The sequence below is a fragment of the Manihot esculenta genome, chromosome 17, assembly GCF_001659605.2.
Source record: "Manihot esculenta cultivar AM560-2 chromosome 17, M.esculenta_v8, whole genome shotgun sequence".
Taxonomy (NCBI): Eukaryota; Viridiplantae; Streptophyta; class Magnoliopsida; order Malpighiales; family Euphorbiaceae; genus Manihot; species Manihot esculenta.
In genome coordinates, this window is record NC_035177.2 from 21,026,838 (window position 1) to 21,049,641 (window position 22,804).

General features: G+C 35.0%; 3 protein-coding genes across 3 annotated transcripts; all 3 read right to left on the minus strand.

The window, feature by feature from the left end:
• Positions 1–151: 151 nt before the first annotated feature.
• Positions 152–3,474, minus strand: LOC110605235 (cardiolipin synthase (CMP-forming), mitochondrial). The gene is made up of 8 exons (XM_021743652.2): positions 2,901–3,474; positions 2,313–2,379; positions 2,158–2,232; positions 1,998–2,049; positions 1,542–1,627; positions 1,349–1,423; positions 722–816; positions 152–617 (listed from the first exon to the last, which is right to left on the minus strand). The coding sequence occupies exons 1-8, from the start codon at positions 3,389–3,391 to the stop codon at positions 524–526; spliced, it is 1,035 nt and encodes a 344-aa protein (XP_021599344.1). The 5' UTR covers positions 3,392–3,474; the 3' UTR covers positions 152–523.
• A 2,254-nt stretch (positions 3,475–5,728) lies between these two features.
• LOC110605035 lies at positions 5,729–6,590 on the minus strand. Its single transcript, XM_021743330.2, has one exon. The coding sequence runs from the start codon at positions 6,483–6,485 to the stop codon at positions 6,093–6,095; it is 393 nt and encodes a 130-aa protein (XP_021599022.1). The 5' UTR covers positions 6,486–6,590; the 3' UTR covers positions 5,729–6,092.
• Positions 6,591–7,977: 1,387 nt separating this feature from the next.
• Positions 7,978–18,376, minus strand: LOC110605034 (phospholipase A I). The gene is made up of 18 exons (XM_021743329.2): positions 17,637–18,376; positions 17,209–17,356; positions 17,026–17,104; positions 16,750–16,903; positions 16,455–16,664; positions 16,109–16,354; positions 15,860–16,022; positions 15,510–15,770; positions 15,312–15,430; positions 14,795–14,956; positions 13,343–13,535; positions 13,108–13,244; positions 11,652–11,790; positions 11,242–11,442; positions 10,665–11,139; positions 10,357–10,573; positions 10,175–10,264; positions 7,978–8,696 (listed from the first exon to the last, which is right to left on the minus strand). The coding sequence occupies exons 1-18, from the start codon at positions 18,189–18,191 to the stop codon at positions 8,247–8,249; spliced, it is 3,999 nt and encodes a 1,332-aa protein (XP_021599021.1). The 5' UTR covers positions 18,192–18,376; the 3' UTR covers positions 7,978–8,246.
• Positions 18,377–22,804: the final 4,428 nt, after the last annotated feature.

Sequence of the window (22,804 nt, forward strand, 5' to 3'; positions counted from 1 at the left end):
GAAGTAATTCTCTTTAAAATGAAAGACTTCAATTTTAACACAAGAATATGCACAAGCCAATTCTGACTAGATTTTCACGGTTCAAGTCAATTAGAGAGTTAACTGATTTTGATCGGCTTTACACCGGCGTTGTTCTCATCTAATTCAGAGCTGGAAGGAAGACAAATTTTTTTATTCACTATCACACACGTTTGACTTCAGAAAAAGCCTGAAATTTTTTTCGCTGAAAAGACCTGCTTTACAAGTTTGGGCAACTTAAATCTACAGTATATCATCAACCTGTTACGGTTGCCTAAGCTGTCAGACTGTCCCCCATCCACACAGCATCCAGTCTCATGGTTAAAGGCTAAAGCTAATCAACAACTATGGAACCACGAAAGAGAACCCAAGTATCTTCCTCAAAAATCTTTTCGTCTAACTTGCATCCCCAGATACCTACCTGTCTTCCTCAAAAATCTTCAAACGCTGGACTCATCACTCAAAGTCACTCCCCCAGTTCGATATTTGGGCAGCAAAACTGAATCTATGATTTCCTTGCATGCAATGCTGATTTATTCCTTATGTATTGTACTCCATATCCAGCTGTAGATGCCATTGTTGTCGCGGCCACTAACCAGCTGCACCAAATTGCGGCAAACAGAAATCAATTCTAGATAGTTACCAAATAATTTGTCTAAATAGTTGTGTGCAACTAGAACTACTTGGATGTATTCAGATTTACCTCAGGTGTGCTATGCATGATTGAGTTTCCTCAGTTCCAAACTCTGGCTGAAGGAGGGCTGCTGCTACTAAAATCAATTGGAAAACTGTATTGACCTGTCAATTTTAACAGAGGCATTTAAACCGAAGTGATATCCATCTCATGCATATAGTATCAAATTTGCTGCGGGCTGATGATTGACATGCTTGCAAACCTTTTCTATGCGTCAGTAAGAACGTGCATCACTGAGAACAAATAATTGTGAACAGTAACAATATGAAGCTGCCTATTTTGACATAGTTAAAAGACTGTTAATATACACACCTAACACTGTCCCTCAGGGTTGCCTTCAAGCTTTCAAGGACTGCATAATTTTTTTTTTTTAAATGAAATATATAACCTCTTCAGTTTATTAAATTCTTACAAGGCAGCAGCATTATTAAATTCCCTAAAACTTTTTGCTTCAAAAGAAGCTCAATTATTTTAATATCTCTACCACAAAAAACACTAGTTCAAATGGAAGGAAAAAAAATTTGAACAAATGACTTTAGGAAATTTTCATACTTCTCCAGCCTTATTCAAGTGACATATTCTTGTGGCTTAAACCACAATACAATACTAGTTAGATAAAAATGATATGAAACAAACCTTGCTTATGAAAAGAGGCTCAATCTTCTCACGCTGGGTTCCATCAAGATTGAAGAAATTGTACCAACTATTCCACTGAAAGGGAAAAATCCAACTATGTAAAAGCAACATTTTAGCCACACAAGTAATTCAATGATAATCTTTTCAGAAAGGGGCAAACACCAAGAGCTAAGTCCAGTTAACTCTATCTCACCTTCCAACCCAAACTAGCAGCTCTATGATATACTGCACCACCAACAAGTGCAACATCCCGCAGCACAACCATGCCAACAAGTCCAGCTTTACCCAACAAAGACATGACAAGATTGAATAACCACCATATTTTTACAATAAAGAATAGCACATCATGTCCATATGAATAAACTTTTTGGCAGTATTATTACTTAGGTTGATATACAATAACCTCAAACTACTACTCAAGCCACCCATTAGCTATATAATGCCACAAGCCAGCAGCAAAGGATAGAATAATAAAAGAAAGCCATTCAAAACCTTCCTAATTTTGAGTGCTGATTCTAAAATTCAAACTAGCAGTAGCAGATTGAAATCTGCCAACGCCAAAATTTGAAGATAACAAAAGCTTACCACACATGCACACGGACACGGTTCAGATTACAATATTATAAGCTTCATAACAAAGAAAACTTACGGTGCAGAAGCTCCATATGCACCATTGCCAAGGCAACAGATCCAATAAGAACCTGTACAAGATTATGAATAAGTAAAGACACGATTACCTAAATAAAAGCTGACAACCTGAGAAAAGCAATAAACAAATAGTACTAAGACTTGGATGCTTAAAAGTTTACCTTGTCAGCAAGAGGATCAAGGTAGGAACCTACTACAGAGTTGATTTTCATCTTCCTGGCAACGTAACCATCTAGCTACAAGATATAAGAACGAACTAAATTCAGTTCTGTACATTATGGATTTGATTTGCTATCGCATGAATTGTTACAGTTACCCAATCAGTTGCCCCGGAGAGAACCAATCCCACGAATGCAGAAGAATACATTTCATTTGTGATCATCCTGCATAGAAATTGCGAATCATCATTCTAAAAGTGAGCAGAAAAACACAAACATAATAAAAATTAAGTTAATTTGTGGGTAGTTAATTATATGTAAGGACCAACAAAAGGCTTGTTTTAATAATCCCTCACATCTAAACAGCTATCCTCAAACACAAGAAGCCTGTACGTTGCAGCTGCTGTCTACGTGTCATACTAAAATTTGTTAGCATTATCCAGCATTGCTTACCAGGATCGTCAAGTTAATTCCACTAATTTCCTCATCAACGTGATCAGCGTGTTTCTCACTAAATAACTGTCCCAGTATGAGAATCTTGTTGCTTACCTCATGATTTTACAAGTCCAGCAAGGAATGTTAAATTTCAGGCTCCAACTTAAACCAGAAAAGTACAAATTACATTCACTTCGAAAAAGAGATTCTTTCAGTTTGTTTCCCTTCCCTCTATTTTCTGTGTAAGGTAACCAAAAGGAAAATAACAAGGTAGCATTACAAATAAAAAGAATTGAAAGAAAAAGGAATACCATCCAATCAGAGGCCCAGAGACCAAACGAGTCAAAGAGATAAAATTAGGCAGATTCACAAAACTCTCAAAAAGCCCATCTTCAGCAGCACCCTCCTTCAACTGTTGGACTCGATCCAACACATTTTGACCGGAGAAACCCGATCTGATCCGAGTCCTAAGCAAATTCAAGTTCAGAACTTCAACTTTCCTCAAAACGACGGCATTTCCACGGAGATAAAGCGGAGTGGCAGATTGCAAGAGCTTCCAAGGAGGCGAGGAGAGGAAGAGAGGTCCTCTCCGTTGACCTTGAAAGGGAGCGATCCATTTGGAGAGAGGAGAGAAAAAGCGAGGAGGGGGATGAGGAGAAGGAGAGAAATGCAAAGGATGGAGAGGGAAAGTGGAAGTAGTGTAGGGAAACGGGATTATAGAGGTTGCTGCAGCTGTGAAGAAACTCCTATCTCTATTATGATTTTTAGTAGTTAGGGTTCTTAGCGATCTATACATCACCATTGATGGAGCATGTTAATGTTTTTTCTCTTTCGGAGATTTTCACAGGATCTTCCGAAAGGACTTTTTAGGTTTTGCTGGGGTTTAGGGATGGAGCTGGGAGACACAAGCGATGCGCCACGTGTCTAATTTGACAAGTGGGTAACACTGTTTCCTCACACGTAGAAAACATAGTGGGCCTTGGTCAACGTTAAACACAGAGCAGCGTTGTTTGGACCTCTCGGGTAAATTTTGGTCCGTAAGCCCAATAGACATCACACGGCCTCTTCGTCTTAAAACATGAAATGGAACTGTCAGACCAATGCATTACATTCTCTTCTGTATAAAATTATATATTACTAATTAAAAATATAAAATTAAATGGTTAAAATATTATTTAAATAATATTAATCGGATTATGATGGATTAAGTGGTTTATGATAAATTTATTAGATTTAAAATTATTCTGGATATTAAAAATAATTAATATTAATTAATTTATCTTGCACGCGGTTAATATTCGTTATATATACTCATAATTTTTTATTTATATTATATTTTTTATATGAAATAATTTTTAAAAATTATTAATATTATAAATAATAGAAAAATGTAATTAATAAAATATAAATATTAATATAAAATAATTTAAATCCTAATTAATTTAAACTTTTCCTAAACATTAGGATTGTTTTTTTTAAATAAATATTTAAATATATTGATTTTAAATATAATAGTTTTAATTTTTATTTTCTATAAAAAATAAACTGTTATAAAATTTTTAATAATAAAATAAATATAAAATATATGAAAATATAATTTATAACAAAATATAATATTTATTTTAAAATTAGTTAATATTAATTTTTAATTTATTGAATCTATTTTCAAATTATATAACCAAACCAATAATAAAATTTAATAATTTTATTTCTTTTATAAAAAATAATTTATACATTGATTATTATTATTTTTTTCCATGTTAATAATTTCATCTATAAATTAACTATAACAGTGTAAACAAAATAAACCAGGTTGAAAATAATTAATATTTATAAATTAAAATTTTATGTTAAAAATTTTTAGAATAAAGAGATATACAGAAAATAATAAAAATAATAAATAAATTATCCTAATTATCTTGAAATTTAATTTAATACATTGAAAATATTTTGTACTGATCTAAATTATTTTTTATGACTCTTTTAAATATATAAAAAATTAATTATATAATTATATAATTATCTTATTTTTCTTAAAAAATAAGATTAATATTATCAAATTTATTGATTTTGATATATATATATATATATATATATTAAAATTTTACTTTATTATCTTATAATTATCATCTTATAAAATTTAAATTTTTTATTTTCTAATTTAATATTATAACTATTATTTTAATCTTTTTAAATAAATATAAAATTAACATTATCATTTAAATAAGTTATATCATCACTTTATTATTCTTATAATCAATATTTTAAATTAAAACACTTATATATCAATTTAATATTAACAAAATTAAAATTATTTTAAAAAATCTATTTTACTATTTATATATATATTTTAAAATTAAAATAATTATTTACCAACTTTAAATTAATTTAAATAATAAAATTATTATTCACTTTAAATTTTTATGGTTAATAATATAAACAACTTATTATCTTATAATATAATATTACTAAATTTATTAATATTTATAATTAACAATATTTGCATATAATTAATTTTTAAAAAATATTAAAATATTAACATTTAAATTAAGTTGATTTTTAAAATTATAATCTATCGCTGTAATAATGCAACTTTTCTTATCTGCATTGCAATACGGATGATGGAAACCTTTCCTTTGAGGAAAGGAAAATTTTCCATCGTCGTCGACAAACACTAGGAGAACTTTTACTTGTCGTTTACGAACAACAAGGTATTTTTTTACCTTGCTCGAGGGAAACATTTCCCTCGTTATTCAAGACAAGCAAGATATTAACGACCTCGTGACCTTTCCTTATAGATGGATTTTCTGATCCTTTGGGCACAGAAACGGATCAATGGCAGAAGGGCTGTAACATGTGAATGTCGATGATTAGTATATTCTCCAACCAAATTAAGAACCAAAGATTCATGTCTCTGGAAAGTGTCCAAGAACTTTGAATGATCTCTTTGAAGAAGTATAGGTGGAGAATCTGGTTTGGAGAGGTCAGTGGATAGAGAGCTACAATCGACTAATTGTTATGCAAAGGAAAACAATGAAACAAAACAACTTGGGATACTAACTCTCACTTAATGAATCTCAGAGGTTCAATATTAAAGTAACAGTTCAGATTTTGTTTCTCGTTTAAAGCTTTCAGTGTTGTCTTAGAAAGATCTTGAAAAATTTATGATTGGAACTCAAAGCCAAAGCTTGGAAAGATGGTTTTCAACACAGTAGAAATGGCAGTCGTTGCCCTCTCTATGTGGGATATGTAATTCAGAAATCAAAACACAATGGAGACACCAAATTCTAGTAGAAATAAACCTGCAGAATTCATTCCAAGAAATCTCTCCTCCAAATCCAGGTGCTTTTTAGCTCTTTCTGTGATAAAATCTCTTTACAATTAATCCCATTAGAAAAGTTATGGGTCTGAAGTGAAAGTATCAGCAGAGGTGTTGCCCCTTGATCACAAAACATATATACAGCACCAGCTTAGAGAGACCAGAATTCACAAAGCATGTCTGACTAAACAGTCATGCCTTTCTCATCATTTGTGAGGATCTTATAACTAAACCCAGGAATCCCATTAAGCCGATTGGTGTCTGCAACTTCCACAGCAGAGCAGATGCTCGGAAGGAATACAGAGCTGTTTCCTCTTCGCTTCTTCCTTTTCCAGTTCAATGACAAGGACCAGAAACTGGGCCTGGAAATGGAATGCTCACTTCTGGAAGCCATATCAACCATCTGTCCCCGAGTTCTCCTGGAGCTTGCACATCTATCTAGCTCAATCTTGGTGAAGTACTCAATTTCTTTCCTCAAAAGCGAGCCTACAGTGCCCCTGGTGCCTATTGCAACTGGAGTGGATGCAGACATTTTCTCAGGGAACGTGGTGGTTATTGTGCGGGCTTTATAATGCATCTTAATGTGATTTTTGATAATGGAGGAGGCTTCTGGTTGAAGAAAGTGGTGGTCCTCTTAGTTGTTTTGTTTAAGGGAGAGGTTTTGCTTTAAGGTTGAGGCATCTCATTTCTAGTGTTTTTATGTTTTCTTTATAATGAACTGCTTTATTAAAGTGGCCAGCATGATATTTTGCATAATTGGAGCCTTGGATTGGGACAGTCATCATATTCATCTTGTGATTGTAATGAAAACTTATGCAATTTAACTAGATAAATTTTATTTACCCCTTTTGACTATGTAATAAAAAATAAATAAAGAGAACATCTATGGCTTAAAATTCTACTTTTGCATTAAACTCAATTAACATAGTGTGTAATTTGCAGTTAGATATAGTTATATGCAAAACACTTGTATTTTATATCTCTTCGACATCATATAATACAATAAAATAAATTTTACCGTTTTAAAGAGATTGTAATATTAATAAATTAAAACTTATTCATTCACTTTTAATCATCTTATTTTATTTCATTCTATTATATTTTGACCAACTGATAAATAAAATAATTTTTGTTAAGGGTGTTATTGCTGATAAGAATTCTATTTTTACTTGGTTTCCTTGTAATATCTAACCTTCCTTTTGTCAGGCCTTGAACATTTAGTGCTTTCTATGTTGAGTTATGAGATTTCTTTTGCTTTTATGATTAGCCTATTTAGTTTTTAATTTTGTAATAAAACAAATCATAATGACAAGTCTGCCACTCTTAATTGAGTTAACAAAGGTAATTCCTTGGCTGTGCCCCGGGTTTGATTCCCACTAAACCCATCCCCCAATTTGTAGACAAAAAATAAAATCATAATGACAAAGTATAAGTGTGGATCAATCTCATATGATTTAACTGTGTTGTTACCTAATAGGAATTGAAAGTAAAGGGTAGGACAATTGAGAAGAATAAAGTCCAACACACTTTACACTTTAGAAAATTCCTGCGAGATTGAAGGGTTTTGGCTGATTTGCTGTGGCCCTTCAGCCATCTCCCAGTGGACTTTTCGTTTTTAAAAGCATTTTTTAATTAATCTTTACCAAGAGTTTGAACTTAAAATATAAGACATTGTTTGATTTAAATAGTCAACTAATAACAAGTCACTAAAGATTAAAAATTAAAAGAAAAAGAGAAAAATCTAAACCAAAATGCTAAACTTTGCCTGGAAATAATTGGGAATCCAAAATAAAATTGAAGAAACCTAATCTACTTCTCTTTTGTTAGTCTAAGCATATCTTGAATAGATTTAACAGGGATCCTTGTTTTTGTTTAATATGCATATCTACTAATTTTCAGCATATCCCACTAATGCTTTGCTAACAATGCAATCGCCATTAGTAGAAGAATAATTTAAAAAAATAAAAATAAAAATGAGAATTTATCTTAAATACACCAGACTAGTGCGGAGATTGCGCTCTTAACGTTGCTGGGTGAAACAATTTCAGTCTCAATACCTGAAAGCTGATCCGAGAATGCCTAACTTCAAGCAATATACATATATATACAATGAGAAAATGCAAGTTCAGGGAAAATAAATAGCAAATCTGCAACATCAAAAACAATATTTGCATTATGAAGCATGCTTTACATCAGCATCAAAATTGGAAATAATCTCTCGTTCTCATTGTTAATTATTCATAAACTCATCCACATCTTATTCAACTTTCCCTTTTTGCCTTCTAATCATTCTGAAATTGTCCTTGATTTTCATTTTCTTGTATGAATAAATGTTTAACTAGTTATGCTTGGGAAGATGCAAAGAATATCTCATCCTTCGATGTGAAGCAAGAGCATTTTGTAGAGCAATATCTATTCTCGCCCCTTCTCGAAACAAGTTATCATACAACTGACATACAAACTGTGATAATTCCTCTTCATCATCATCCCAAAAATACATAGAATGCTTCAAATTCTTCTCGGGTTCGCTGTCTTCCCAATCACTTGTTAGAGGACTGACAGGCTCTGCCTCTTCATCCTCTGTGTCATCCTCTCCGATCTCAAACTTCCCATTCTCCAGAACATGGAACTCCCCTGATCCATCCGCTGATGTCACTGGAATTTCTGGGGGATCTGCAGATGGACATATAACCACTTTTGCACCGCAATCTAGAAAGGCCTTGATTAAAGTCGGAGTAGGTCCATATGTCCCTGTGCATATTATGATCCTGTCCCTCCAATCTCCAATCTGTGTAATACAAGATCAAGTAGCCACATGAAATCATTAGATTTTCTTTTTCACAAAAAAAAAAAAAAAAAGGAAATTGTCGAAGTCTAGAGTGCCACATGAACAAGCAGGAAGCCAAACCTCTAATAAAATACATCTTAGCGGGAAATAATTATTACAGTTTAATGATTCCCAGTAGACATACAAGGAAAAGAAGAAACATTCAAAATTATTGATATATGATAATACCAAAAAAGTTGTCTTACTATTTCTTTTCATTACCTTTGTTTTGTTTACAAGCCTTGCAAACAAGAAAGAGAGAGAGAAACCACTTTTCAAGTCTAAAACACTGTTGTCCAAAATAACTGCTAGAATTTAACCAGCCTATTAGTGTTAACCCTAAAGGATGAATGTTGTTTATACAACCTGCAAAATTATTGACTTTCTGAACCAATGGATTATGGTTCAGCTGTAAGATATTGTGTTATCATAATTAGTGAAGTTTTCAAGCAACATCCTTTTAGAGCTCTCACAGTTAGAACAGACATACAGATTTAAAGTATACAAAATCACAAAATTACAATACAAAAAGAGAGAAAAAAAAATGGGCACAAGATTTACATGGTTCGACAGTAAGCTCTATGTTCACAAGGAAGAGTGCAATTAAAGTTCTATTAGGATAAAAAGAGCCAGATATAATCTCTCAGAATTCTCTAACCTTAACCCTAATATATTTTCCAAAATTCTCATAATGCTTCTGTAATAAGAAGAAAATATAATACTCTATAATCCCTTGTTACAGCCATAGTTTTCACAAAATATTCCTACAGATCGCAGATGGGGATAACAAAGCAGAAATTTTGAAATGGGCACAAAATGTCAATATATGGATTCATTATTTTCGGGTCCTTTTCATTGCATTCACTCATAACAGGAATCAACCACCAGCATTTGGTGCGCACATGCATTTTGGTGTATTCTTCTTTCTTTTCCTTGATCTTTCATTCTGTCATGTTCCAAATAACTTGTCCAATTACGAAGTGTTAACTGCTAAGCAGAACTTTTTTTGAAAAAACAAATTCAATTTCAAGCCACATAAATAACACTAACAGTATAAACCATTATGCTGGAGGAAATACCAACTAATATCCAGAAAATAGAATAGCGATGAGAAGATCAAGACTAAGTGCAAGGATTCATGTCCAGAAAGGATGAGAAGATCAAGACTAAGTGCAAGGATTCATGTCCAGAAAGCAATCACTTGACCTACTTCATATGAACATACTGAAAACTAGAACTGGAACTAGATTATCCCTCCCCCATAAACCAGCTTCAACAGGAGCTTTTCAGAGTGCATTCTTGTTAGAATATGTCAGCATTAGACATAAAAACAACTTAAGGCGAGTAGTGAATAATCTCATCAAAAACCAATAATTTCCTCACCTAAAGCTTCACAAAATTTAGGAAAACAATTAAATCAAATTAAAGCAAAAACATACCATCCAGCGAACGTCATCGGGTGTTAAGTGCATAGCAGGAACGGTTCTACGGAACATATAAGCCCCAATTTCTTGGTCATCCTCCATAACCTTCAGAAAATATCAATAATCAAAAGTAATATAGTCCTTACAAATGACAACAAAGACATCCAACCAGGAGTACAGAAACCATGGACACAAACCTGTGTCTGTCGTCCAATATAACGATGAACAACATTTCCAACTTGGAAGTATGGTTTACACTGAACAAGATCGGCAACGGTTGAAATATTGGCAAGAAAGGATAAGACCTTCTTTCGGCTGCCATGCATCATAGATAACAAGCTAAATTTGACACTTTGGAGAAACTTATTTGCAAGATCTCCTGGCTCAGCAACAACAAATACATCATTCTGCCAACTGGGGAGATAAGCATTGAGCATGTTAAGACAATGGCTGAAAGTAACTCACATGGAAGACTGACCAACCAAATAAAAAGAGGCATTTTCACCTTAATATTGAGCCAAATGAATCATTTTGAAGGGCCAAATGTACAATTCCCAGTTGTGGAGTATTCTGTAACTTTTTATGCAACGACTGAACAGGTAAAGATAACTGTCTGCGCCCTGAAGGAGACATTGGGAGTGACATAGGATTCTTTCCAGATTGAATTCCATCCGAGCTTAAGGGAAGAACCATGTTGATTTGGCTAGTCTGTTTGGGGACAACATCAGGACCGTATAGAAATGGACTAGAGAAAAAGCTTCCCGTAATCAGAGGTGAAGTAAATGGTGATGGGGATATTGTGGCTGGCACTGTCTTTGCAGTTCCTGATGTCCCAGGCATAAGAAATAATCTAATTCCATTACGGCCACAAAAAGATTCAACTGCTCGAGCATGGTGCATAACCCTTCCTGAATCCAGACTATGCAAAGACTCAACAAGAAGCACATTACGCCTCCAACCCAAAAAGGGACTATGCTCACCTAGTATAGTGGCAAGCCAGAATATTTTCGATTCAGCAAAAGGAGCATTAAAAATGAGAGAACCTTTTCAAAAGTAACTTAAGAGAATATGAGCAACCATACCTATATATAATACCTTTGCCTTTTGGAATTGCTGATCTTTCAAATTCTCAGATAACTTATCGTCATGCTGCAAAAGTAGTCTCTCACAAACATCTCTAAAGGCTTCTGAATTAGCCTGGATATATTCGTCAACTGCAGCTTCCAACTTCAGCCAGAGCGTTGGATCAGTCTCATCCAATTCCATGTCACAACGTTCATCAACTGCAATGGTAACCATGGAGGACGCTGCCTAAGAACTAGAAATTCTCATAAAAGAGCTACTCTTTAATAATAAATTGCTATATAGAAAATAAAATCATCTAAGGTATGCTAAATAAGAAAGCAAATTATAAGAACATCCTTCAAGAGTGAAGTATCTGTTTCATGCTCTTACGCAATAAATAACTCCAGATTTTCAACACTTTATGTACCTGGATTAAAACGAAAGTATTTTATTTCGGGAAGCAAGGGTATCAGTGTGCTCAAAGCTTCTTCTACTCGGTCCACAGAACATGAGCTCTCAATCAACACTTGCCCAGTATCTAGGTAACGCCAACCACCTTTCCTCACCTTCAACAGAAAAATCACAATAAGAAAGTAACTTCAAAGATCCTAGGAAAAAGAAAAATGAAAGTTGGATCCCAATTTTCTAGAGGGTAACATGGCTTTGATCAGTAGTACCCACAAGTAATTGACTTTTCAATATTGACAAAGATAGCGACATTACATTACTCAGGTAGTCAGGTGTACTCTAAATATGAAAACATTTTCAGTTTTTCTAAATCAAGTGTCTTATCCAATTTTCTTGATATCATCATCCAAATATTATGCAAATAAAGTAAGCGTTTCCAAAATTTAGAAGTTTCTGATTAAATTTTCAATCATTTATCACACAACAGCACTCATCAAGATTACCTGATGGCTAGAGCACTCATCTGTCAAGTACATGAACAAAACCAGACGCATGAAAAGTCCCCTCTCTTGAGATGCAATAACTGATATGGTAAGGGGAAGACATCTTCACATCACTTGGTGGGAAATTCATATTAATTATCCAAAATGCAATGCAATTTTGATGATTGCATGTTTCATAATCTATAGCAAATTAATAGTCATATACTGTAATAAAATAAAAATTACCAACATGTTCTCTAAGATAATATTAGTACAATAACAGTTTCAATTATGCATTCTATATTAACTACTTCAACACAATAAAATCATCCAAAGCATCAAAATATCAAAACCATCTAAGGATTGTGTGACTATGATTGCTTGCTTCAATGCCACATCGTTGTCTGCATATTGTAACATGTATTTACATAAACACAGGTCACAATGAGCCACCACGATCTGGATCATGTGAACCAGTTCATAAGTCTCAAGGTATGTAGTGATATATAGTAACATTGATCCTCATTGTCCTACTTTAAAGAAAATCACATACACCAAGAATCCTAACCCTATAAAATCATTAACACCTTTCTGATTTTTTACCTATCCACTGTTATTGTTCAACTTATTTTCTATAAATTTTCCTGAGACGACACCACAAGCACAAAAAAAGAAGGAACAGAAAAAAGGGGTTGGGGTGGGGAGATGCACATCATTTCTTTAGAGGATAATGTCCATATTAACTTGATATGATTTTTTTTTTTAATAATTAAACAATATAGATGGCTTTCATTTGACATTTGATGTTCAGGAATAGGAGTCCTACAAATTTGTGGATCTCTGGTGTACTAAAGTACAATTAAAACACAAAAAGTGAACATCTTAACTTCCTAACAAGCCCAAATTGATTAAAGCCAATCAACCAGCCAGAATAAACTACAAACAAAGAAGAATGATGAGGCAAGGGAGCATGAGAGGTAGAGACAGAATCACCTTAGTTGGCACAGAACCACAGCCAATTGAAACCAAGCAGTCAATTTTTGTGTCAGGCCACAGAAGTTGTGCTTCCCTTATGGCAAAGATGGTAGGATTATTTGCTACTATAGCACCATCTTGCCAGCGGTTTATATCTATATGATGTAATGAATTTTCAGCTCATTTTTTTGTTTGAATTTACGAGGCCTGAGGAAGGGAATCAAAAAGTATAAGGAGGTGAAGAGAATAATACCATCTGAAAAATCATCAAGATAATATGGAGCGGCAGATGATGCTCTGATAGCTTTCCAAACATGATGTTTGCAGCTCCCAATAAAAGCACTGCAGTTATAGCCAATTTGAGCTCCAGGTGTCGGTGATCCTAACACTGTGACCCCTGAAGTTTCTGAAATTGCATAAGGCACTTCAGGTGTTCCAGCAGGATACTGTATATTGAGACCGAAAAACAAGGATTAAAATAAAATTTGTTGAACCACTTCCAACAATAATTATCACAATGGGAAAATTGATGCATATTTGCAGCAGAATAAACAAAGTTAAGTCTAAAGCTCCCTTTATATAACAGAAAATAGTTTCCTGGAAATAATTTATTTTCATTTTCAGTGTTTTGAACATTCATAAAACTTGTTCAATTGTTAAAGGGAAAACTAAAGTGTTTTGATGATGAGTTCATGCTTTTGGAGAAACTCAAATTCTGAAATTTCACAAACTCATGAAAAGAGAAGAAATCTATAGAAGAAATGTTCGAACTAGCCTTGCTGAGCTGGATGCTTAGTGCTAGGTGTTACTGAACTGTTAGTTGGCTATTGAACTTGTTAGTGAATAAGTCAAACATGCTTGTAAATAAAGCTGATTGGTTAGAAGTAGCAAAGTTAGTTTTTTTTTACTTTATCGTTGGTTGATCTGGTTCCTAAACTCCAGTTGATTATATAAATAAGGGAGTCTTATTAAGAATAACTTTTCTAAATACAAAACATTTCAATTTACAATAAAATCTCCCTTCCTCCCTCCCTATCTCTCTATCTATCATCTTTTTGTTTCCCTTCGCTATTTTGGTTTCCCTTTCTCTCTAATTCTTGGCCATCAAACCATACGACCTTATGAACTCAAGTCCTATATTCATGGCCATTTCTGATGAGTAGCTAAGTTATTTATTTTTGTTTATATTACTTATTGCTTCGGTTCCTAAATTCAAATTGGTTATTTTTGTCTATGTTACTTCTTGATCTGGTCCTACATTCAAGTTGATTGGATAAAAGCATGAGGAGAGTTGTATTGAGGAGATAATAGTTGAATATAAACATTCTTGATTTCCAGACAACCTCTCTCTCATATTATCCCTTCCCTTCACCAGTTCTGTTTACTGTCTCCCTAATACTTGGCTGTAAAACAGCCTGCTTAGACCTTATGAACTCAAGTCTGAACAAACAACATTGGCACATACCCAATAGTCAACCATCACAGAAAATTCTCCTTGGACATCACCTATGACAAACCACAATTAACAACTCTTTTTTTTTTTTGTGCATATTTTCCTTCCTATTCAGTTGCAAATAGAAAAATATGTTGATAAAAGAAAATGAATTTTTTTCGATTCTCAAAGTATTCCAAATGCAAAGAAAACAAAAGAGTTCTAGGAGAATTAATGATCATATCAAACAGCAAATAATTCTGAGTGTCGAACCTGATAATTGCGAAATATGAATGGTTGAGCTGGCATCACGCTAACCAAAGTTGATACCACAAAAACTTTGGGTATGTTTTTTACTGCCGATTCTATTAATAAGTCTCCGTCCTCGTCTGCACACATTTCCTTTAGCAACCTCTCGAACTCATCTGCACTGTGCTGAAAGATAATGGGGATAATGTTCTGTTTTTAGCATATAAGGAAAGGGGGCACTTAGCAGAAAACACTAGACAGAGTAACATAAAGTAGTTGAATTGGTAATATTTACAAAGAAATGACTTCTAATATTTGATCAAATAATCATATTTTTGGTAGAAAAAGTAAGAAATGAGAATTAGCAGCATCACTAATTCTTTTTTGTAAGCAAAGTACCATATATGATTAATTTAATGTTCACTTACTGAAAATGCCGTCATGTGTATAGATGTGTGTGCGCGACTGTGTGCATGTTACGAAAGAAACTCTGGCAATGATAAATTAAGTGAAGCAACATCTGAAAAAGTAGAAATCATACTTTAGATCCATGTACCACAACTCTAAAACTTTGCGATGAGCTTTTATAAAGATGATCGAACTTCTCTCTCCAACTTGCAGCTTCGTTGTCCTTTGTAGGTTCAGCAAAGACAAGTTTTCCTAATTTGTAAAAGAGGATAATAAATTGTGTCATAAACAAGAAATTGTGAAGTAGTATCCTCTGAAAATTAATACGCACCAAGATTTTTATATATTTCTTCACATTCACGCAAGGTCATAAGCTTTATACCAAGAGCAACAGCCAGCATCCCACCCGTTGATGTCCCACATATAAGGTCAAACAATTCATGTATACGTTTTCCGGTTCCCTTCTCAATTGCTTTAAGGATTTGCACAGTTGCCAGACCTTTCATTCCACCTCCATCCATTGAGAGTATGCGGAGACCCTGCTTTGCAACTTCTCTTCCTCTTATGGCATGCCGCAGAGTTTCATTTTCCCCTAGAAGTAGCACAAAATGGACAAGCCACTTGTATATTAATAAACTGAGCAATCTCAAATATAAACGAAGTATAATCCGAGAAACAAACCAAGAATTGCCAACGCACGGGCAGCAGCTTTAGTTACACGCGGTTCAGATATAACTGTCAACCTCAACAGGAGGTCCTGTAGACTTTCAGAGGTGACCAAGATGCAGCGATTCTCCAAACAGAAGGCCAAATTTCCAACTGCAAATAAAGCTAACCTTTGCACCTAATAAAAGATGAATTTAATTTAAAAGACAGCAGAATACTGAAAGTGGCAATGAAAAGTCATATATAATAAGTTTGGGAATTCACCTCTGGATTTTTATGGGCACATAACAATATTAATGAGTTCAACAAGTCCTTGGTCAAAATCTTCTGAGCTACTGTATCAGACGTAAAGGCCAATGTTGCCACAACTTGTAACACAGAAATTACTTCTTCATGTGCAACCGATTTCAACACTGTTTGAATGGGTTGCATTATGTCACATTTGATCAACTGTATTGCGACAGGAACATCTCCAGCAAAAGTTAATAGAGCAGAGCATGCTTGTTTGACCTACCAGAAAATAAGAATTCTTACAGAAGTACATGGAATAACAGAGAAATAAGCAAAGGTTCAACTCATGGTAGCAACAAGTCAAGGATTGCCAACATACCACATGCTGGTTATTGCTACTTATCATGCTAATAAGTTTCCGCACTGCGTTCTCATCTTTACCAACTACGACACGGTTTCCTTGATCTTGCATTATCTTTGCCAGTGCAGATGCCAGCAAAGGGTGGTGACAAGAAGAAAAACGAAATAAAAGAGAGAAGAAGGCACTCAGCTTGTGTCTAGATGCACCAAAATAAGAACTATTCTCCATCTAAAATGGACAAATAAGAAAAATTAAATTAAGCAAGCAAATGTCCCAACTTATGAGACTATTGTAACTGCTGTATGATTACTACCTCTATCTCTACGTTCACTGCTCTTAAATTCTCATCGGCTGAAATCCTGACATTAGCAAGAGACAAGTGGAGAAGTTTGTGCAACGGAAGAATTTCAGGAAGGAATTCCAGAGGATTACCAAATAGTCTAAGAATTTGTAACTCAGCCATAGCCCTGCCATTCAACTAGAGATAAACAATAGACCCAAGAACATTCTAGTGCTTACAATAGCTTTATTATACCAGAAAGGACAACGATGTATGTTGATTTTTTTTTTTCTTTTTGACAAAAATGACCTGAAATCGAGAAGAGGTCGAACAAGCTTGTTGTGTTCCAGAGACAATTCCACCAGTCCCACACATTGCCTCAGTTCAACTGTTGTTTCAACAAAGACCATAGAACTGAATATTTTACGCAAGAGCATATATAGCAATCATGAAGCAAGCATTGCGTAACATATATGATTAACCAATGCATACCAGGAAGTGAAACCAATGCGTTGTAATCAACACAGAGAACTTTCAAAATTTTCAGTTCACCAATCTCTGGTGGCAAAGCTGAAAGCCTATTGTTGTCAAGATAAAGCTTCTCAAGGGATTGCAATCCGGTTAACTCAGCTGGTAATACCTGTCAATAAAATCAGCATGGTACAAGGGCCACACAGTCATGTCTGCTTCTACATCCCAAGCGTGAGAGTAGGCATACTGCTAAATTAATTCTATTCACAGGGTAGAACATTGGGTTCAGTTGAGTGGAAGTTTTATTTTTTTCTTTTAGCATTCCCACTAACTTAAATCAATATTATAATCATGAGCTAAATATAAAATTGCAAAAAATCTATACATTATAGTCCATTTCATCCCATATCCAAACTGGCAGAAAATGACGAACTAAATAAGCTCCTTACCGACAAACCACAACCACAGAGGCTAAGCAAGGTGACGTTCCGCCAATGCTCGCCATAACCCAACGCGGAATAATCCCCTACTCCACCACCAGCGGTAGACAAGTTGGACCTCAATAACCTTGTTAAAACCCCAAGCCCATCGCTCTGCTGTCCGGACCCAGCCTTGCTCAACGTCATCCCTCGCAATGGCTCCCTCCTTTTGACCACCTTCATCTCCACCCCAACATTCCCTTCCTCCCCCTCCTCGTCGTCTCTACTCTTCAAATCCACTGTCACACAATCTTGTGGCAAAGGCAGAGCCACCATCAACTGCGACTGCAACCTCAAAGCGACCTGCTCATCGTCATCCGCAGCCGTCCAATCCAAATCAATCCGAAACCCGAGGTCTTGATCTCGAGGTGGAGACAAAGGTGACGAAGGAGAAGATGAAGATAATGAACTCGATGACGACGACGCTGACATATGGTTAAGATCATCCTCCGATTCCTCGGTGCCATAGTTAAGCGTTAAACGGAAGATCTCCGACTGTCGTTTCCAGCCTAATCCCCAAGACATTGCTGGAGAATGAAGATAATTCTCGAGTTTTGATCTGATCAAGCAGTTACGGATTGATCATGGCGCGATAGTAACGTATAACATTGATCTTTTGATCATGGTGGTGGTAGTTTTCAAATTTTGAGAGAAATTAATTGAAACGATTCGTGGTTAGTGTTAAGAAGTGGAAGCTTGGATTAACGGCGGGAGTTCATAGACACAGGCGAGAAGAGAAATGATTAACGGAAATTAACTGAAATGGCCATGCAGGAGTTGGTCATCTTTTAAAATCTTCTCGATTTCGCCATTATTGCGACGTCGTACGCACAATAAAAAACGACGTTGTTTTGATAATGCAAGTGCACTCACCGGTTACTTCATCAGCATTGACCCAGTCAAAATTTTTATACTGAAGTGAGATATAAAAGTTAAAACGAACATCATCTTATGGTTTTTAGATACTATTTTTTTACCCGAATTTAATGCGAATTAAAATTAGAAATTTTTTAGTGTATAGGTGATCGTAATTCAGTTGAATTATGGATAGTGGAGTCCGGAAATTGTGAATGAGAATATACATACGGAGTGCAACTAATAATTTACAGAAATTCTCTATGAATTAATATTATTTTGAATTTAACATTCAAATTACTTTTAAATCGGTTTTTAGAATTAAGTAAAATACTTTAATTAAAATTAGTATTAAATCTAATTTAATGATTCGATATTCGGAGGTTCAATAATGATAAAAATTTATCATTAATTTTACGTAAAATTTAATAAATTTAAATGGATGATTGAAAATTAATAAGATTGTAACCGTTTCGTGGAGATTGAGGTTTAGAGAAGGATATGAGTATATAGTCTATTGGTGAAATTGAAAAAAAAATATGCTTCTTAATATGGTAGATTCAGGGGTATTTATGCTCCAAACACCTTGGTACGTATTTGTTGATGTCCTATCAGATTAGATCATTAATGGTAAGAAGTCGACTAGCAAATATTGAGCCGATTAGCCTACATCCTCATTCCTACTGCACGCGCAATCATAATTCTAGTGATATCATACGTGCTTTAAAAGGTCTACACATTGATATCGGACTTTAAAGAGGTCGGTCGGTCCATTTTGAGTATTAGTATGGTCTGAGGAGCTGAAAATATGATCTTCATATTTTATACTTTATTAGGTCGTGTTTTTTATTATCTGTTTTGTATCCTGTATACATAATACATGTGTCATGATCTTGTAGAAGATTAATCAAGCTCCAGTATACATAATACATGTGTCATGATCTTGTAAAAGATTAATCAAGCTCCAGTGGTTCAGTTTTAAATGCTTCTGCTAATAGCTTACATTAATAGTATTAGTTTGTTAGATTTCTATTATAAGTCTGATAGCTGTGAAGTTAGTTAGCTTATTTTTTCCGCCACTGTTAGATGATGAGCTGGCAACTCAAATTTTACTTGTATAAATACCTCACTTGTAAATCTTCTCATCAACGATTTGAATACAGAATCTTTCTCTTAACATGGTATCAGAGCTACCAAGGCTCCTGATTCAGAACTTTCTTTATTAATAGTTATTTTTTTCTTTCTTCTCCCTAAATTTCTCTGCAATTTTCTTGATCTTCTCCAATTTTCATACTAATCCTACGAAGATGACTACCAATCCTACCTTTGAAGTCGTTGAATCATCTGATACAGATCTAATTACATCTAAATTTGAGATTGACTTGCTGAATTCTGATTCGCCAAGCCAGATTCTAGTAAGTACTCCTTTGACTGAATTCAATTACCTCTCTTGGAATAGATCTATGATAATTGCTTTGACTGCAAAAGATAAAATAGGATTCATAAATGGAACATGCAAGAAACCCTCTGCTGATTCTCCTTTATTGCCAAAATGGAATAGAGCTAATAATATGGTGATATCCTGGATTTTGAGTTGCCAGCTCATCATCTAACAGTAGCAGGAAAAAATAAGCTAACTAACTTCACAGCTAACAGACTTATAATATAAATCTAACAAACTAATGCTATTAATGTAAGCTATTAGCAGAAGCATTTAAAACTCTTTTAGAAGTAGCTAGATCTTTGATGTTTCATTCAAAACTCCCAAACCAATTCTGGTCAGAAGCCTTAATGACAGCCACACACATAGTTAACAGAACCCCTTCTATTGTACTTGATTGGAAAACACCTTTTGAAAAACTATATCAAGAACCACCTGATTTGTCTTACTTCAAAGTATTTGGATGTTTAGCCTACGCTACTAATACAAAACCACATAATACCAAATTTGAATCAAGAGCTATACCTTCTGTGTTTATTGGTTATGCACAAAATCAAAAGGCTTACAAATTATACGATATCCATACTAAACAATGTTTCTTTTCTAGAGATGTCATTTTTTACGAATATCGCTTTCCCTTTTCTTTTTCCAAATCCACAGACATTACTAACTTTGTTCTTCCTAACACAATTGATAGAGTATAATTTAGTCCATTTTATATTAATATTATTGATGAATATTTACATGATTTCTGCTTAATTTAGTGCTTTTGATATTATTTTGCAGAAAATAGTGTAAAATGACAATTTGGAGAAAATCCCCCTAAAATTGTCTTATTTGGAGCAAAAGAGAGCAAGCCTGCCAAGTTGGATTCAAGTCAAGCTAAATGAGGAAAATATTTTGAAATTTAAATCTTCAAGATTCATATTCAAATTTTGAATTTCAAAATCCAGCTTGCTAAGGAAGCCAAATCTTGAAGATCACATTCTTGCCAACTCATACTTTGCACATTCAAAATTCACATGTGCAAGGAAAGTCTACACCTTCCTTATTTGTGCATGGGCAGCAACTTTGTAACGACCCGAAAATCGGACCGCTACCGGCGCTAGGATCCAGATCGGCTTAAGGCCGCCGGGACCCGTAGCAAGCCTGACATGCAACCTGAAAACTTGTATAATCCCATACATGATCAACAACAAGCATAAAAATTTAAAACTTTTCCTTCAAACATCCAACTCAACCTGAACATACACTGTACATAGTCATAATCATAATCGTGATCCCTCTGTGGGATCTCATCAATGCCCCAATGGGCGATACATCATAAGATGAGTTGGCTTTCATGAACATTATAAAACATTTTTGATCATGTAATAAAAGGGATACCTCATACACAATGTCAAGCACAATATCTAATCCTCAATATCATTACATGACTGAAACTGTACTTTTACATAACATTAATACATTTATCATGTCCACACTATCTATTACATAAATTAGACTTCATTACTCTTGTAAACCTCCTGGTCTACCCTGTACCTGCAATCCTGGGGAAATGGGAGAGGGGTGAGCTACTAGAGCCCAGTGAGCAGAATAATAAAAACATTTAAATCATGTGGATCATGGAATGCATCACATCACATCTAATCACATCAAGGATGAATTTGTCACCAATAGCCCTCTACATGGTCCAACTGTGCCAGAACGTAGAATGGGTCCTGGTCTTTCCCTTACATATCATAACATAACAGTGTCCAACTGTGCCAGAACGTAGAATGAGTCCTGATCTTTCCCTTACATAGTGCCAGCGAACGTAGAATGGGTCCCACTGGTCTTACATTCCATACCATACATATCACATCGTCATATCATAGATCGAGGGCTATGGATCATCCAACATTCATCCACATCAACATTTAACATATGCAATGCAACATATTCGTGAATTCTAATGCAAGCAACCTAATTCATCACATGGCATTCATGATGCATGAAGCATGCTAAAAAGTACATTATTTGCTTTAAAACATAATAGGTTATTCCACTCACCTCTGGATAGCTCTGACCAGACACTGGGACAACAGACTCACTGCTGGGGTCCTCGGTTCCTCGGGTCCGAACCTACACAGGTGGACTCAAATGAGGGACCAAACATACATGAACATAACTCTAAACTATTCCCCAAAAACCCCCTCAAACATCATGGAATAATGATAGAAAAACATGCAAGAAAGGGCTGGACAGGGCACTTTCGGCGGCAGGTTCGGCGGCCGAAAGTCCCTCCAGAGCCGAAAGTCAAGCAGGTTCGGCGGCACCTTCGGCGGCCGAAACTCCCAGACAGAGGCGAAACTCATGCATGTTCGGCGGCACCTTCGGCGGCCGAAAGTCCCAGACAGAGACGAAAGTCTCCTTTCGGGGGCAAGCTTCGGCAGCCGAAGGCTGCCTCCACAAGCACGTTCGGCGGCCGAAAGTTTCCTTCGGCTGCCGAACCTGGTTTCTCCCAGAATGGCAGAAACTCAGCTCCCTTATGCATTTGTGCCTCCAATCTCATCTAAACATGCATAAACCTATTCTACAACATTCCCAAACATACACAAGCAAACATACAAGTTCCTAGGGGCATCAAACCATCAAAAACCCCAACTACAATACACAAGCAACTCACATTGTTCAAAAATTACACCAAAAACCCATAAACATAACTATGACCTAAACATGCATTCTACCCCCATGAACTTCATAAAACTTACTTAAAACATACTATAAGCTAGAGATCGACTCTTACCTCTTGACGATCGAGAGTAGAGGCGACCAAACTTGGAGTTGGAAGAGATTCGAG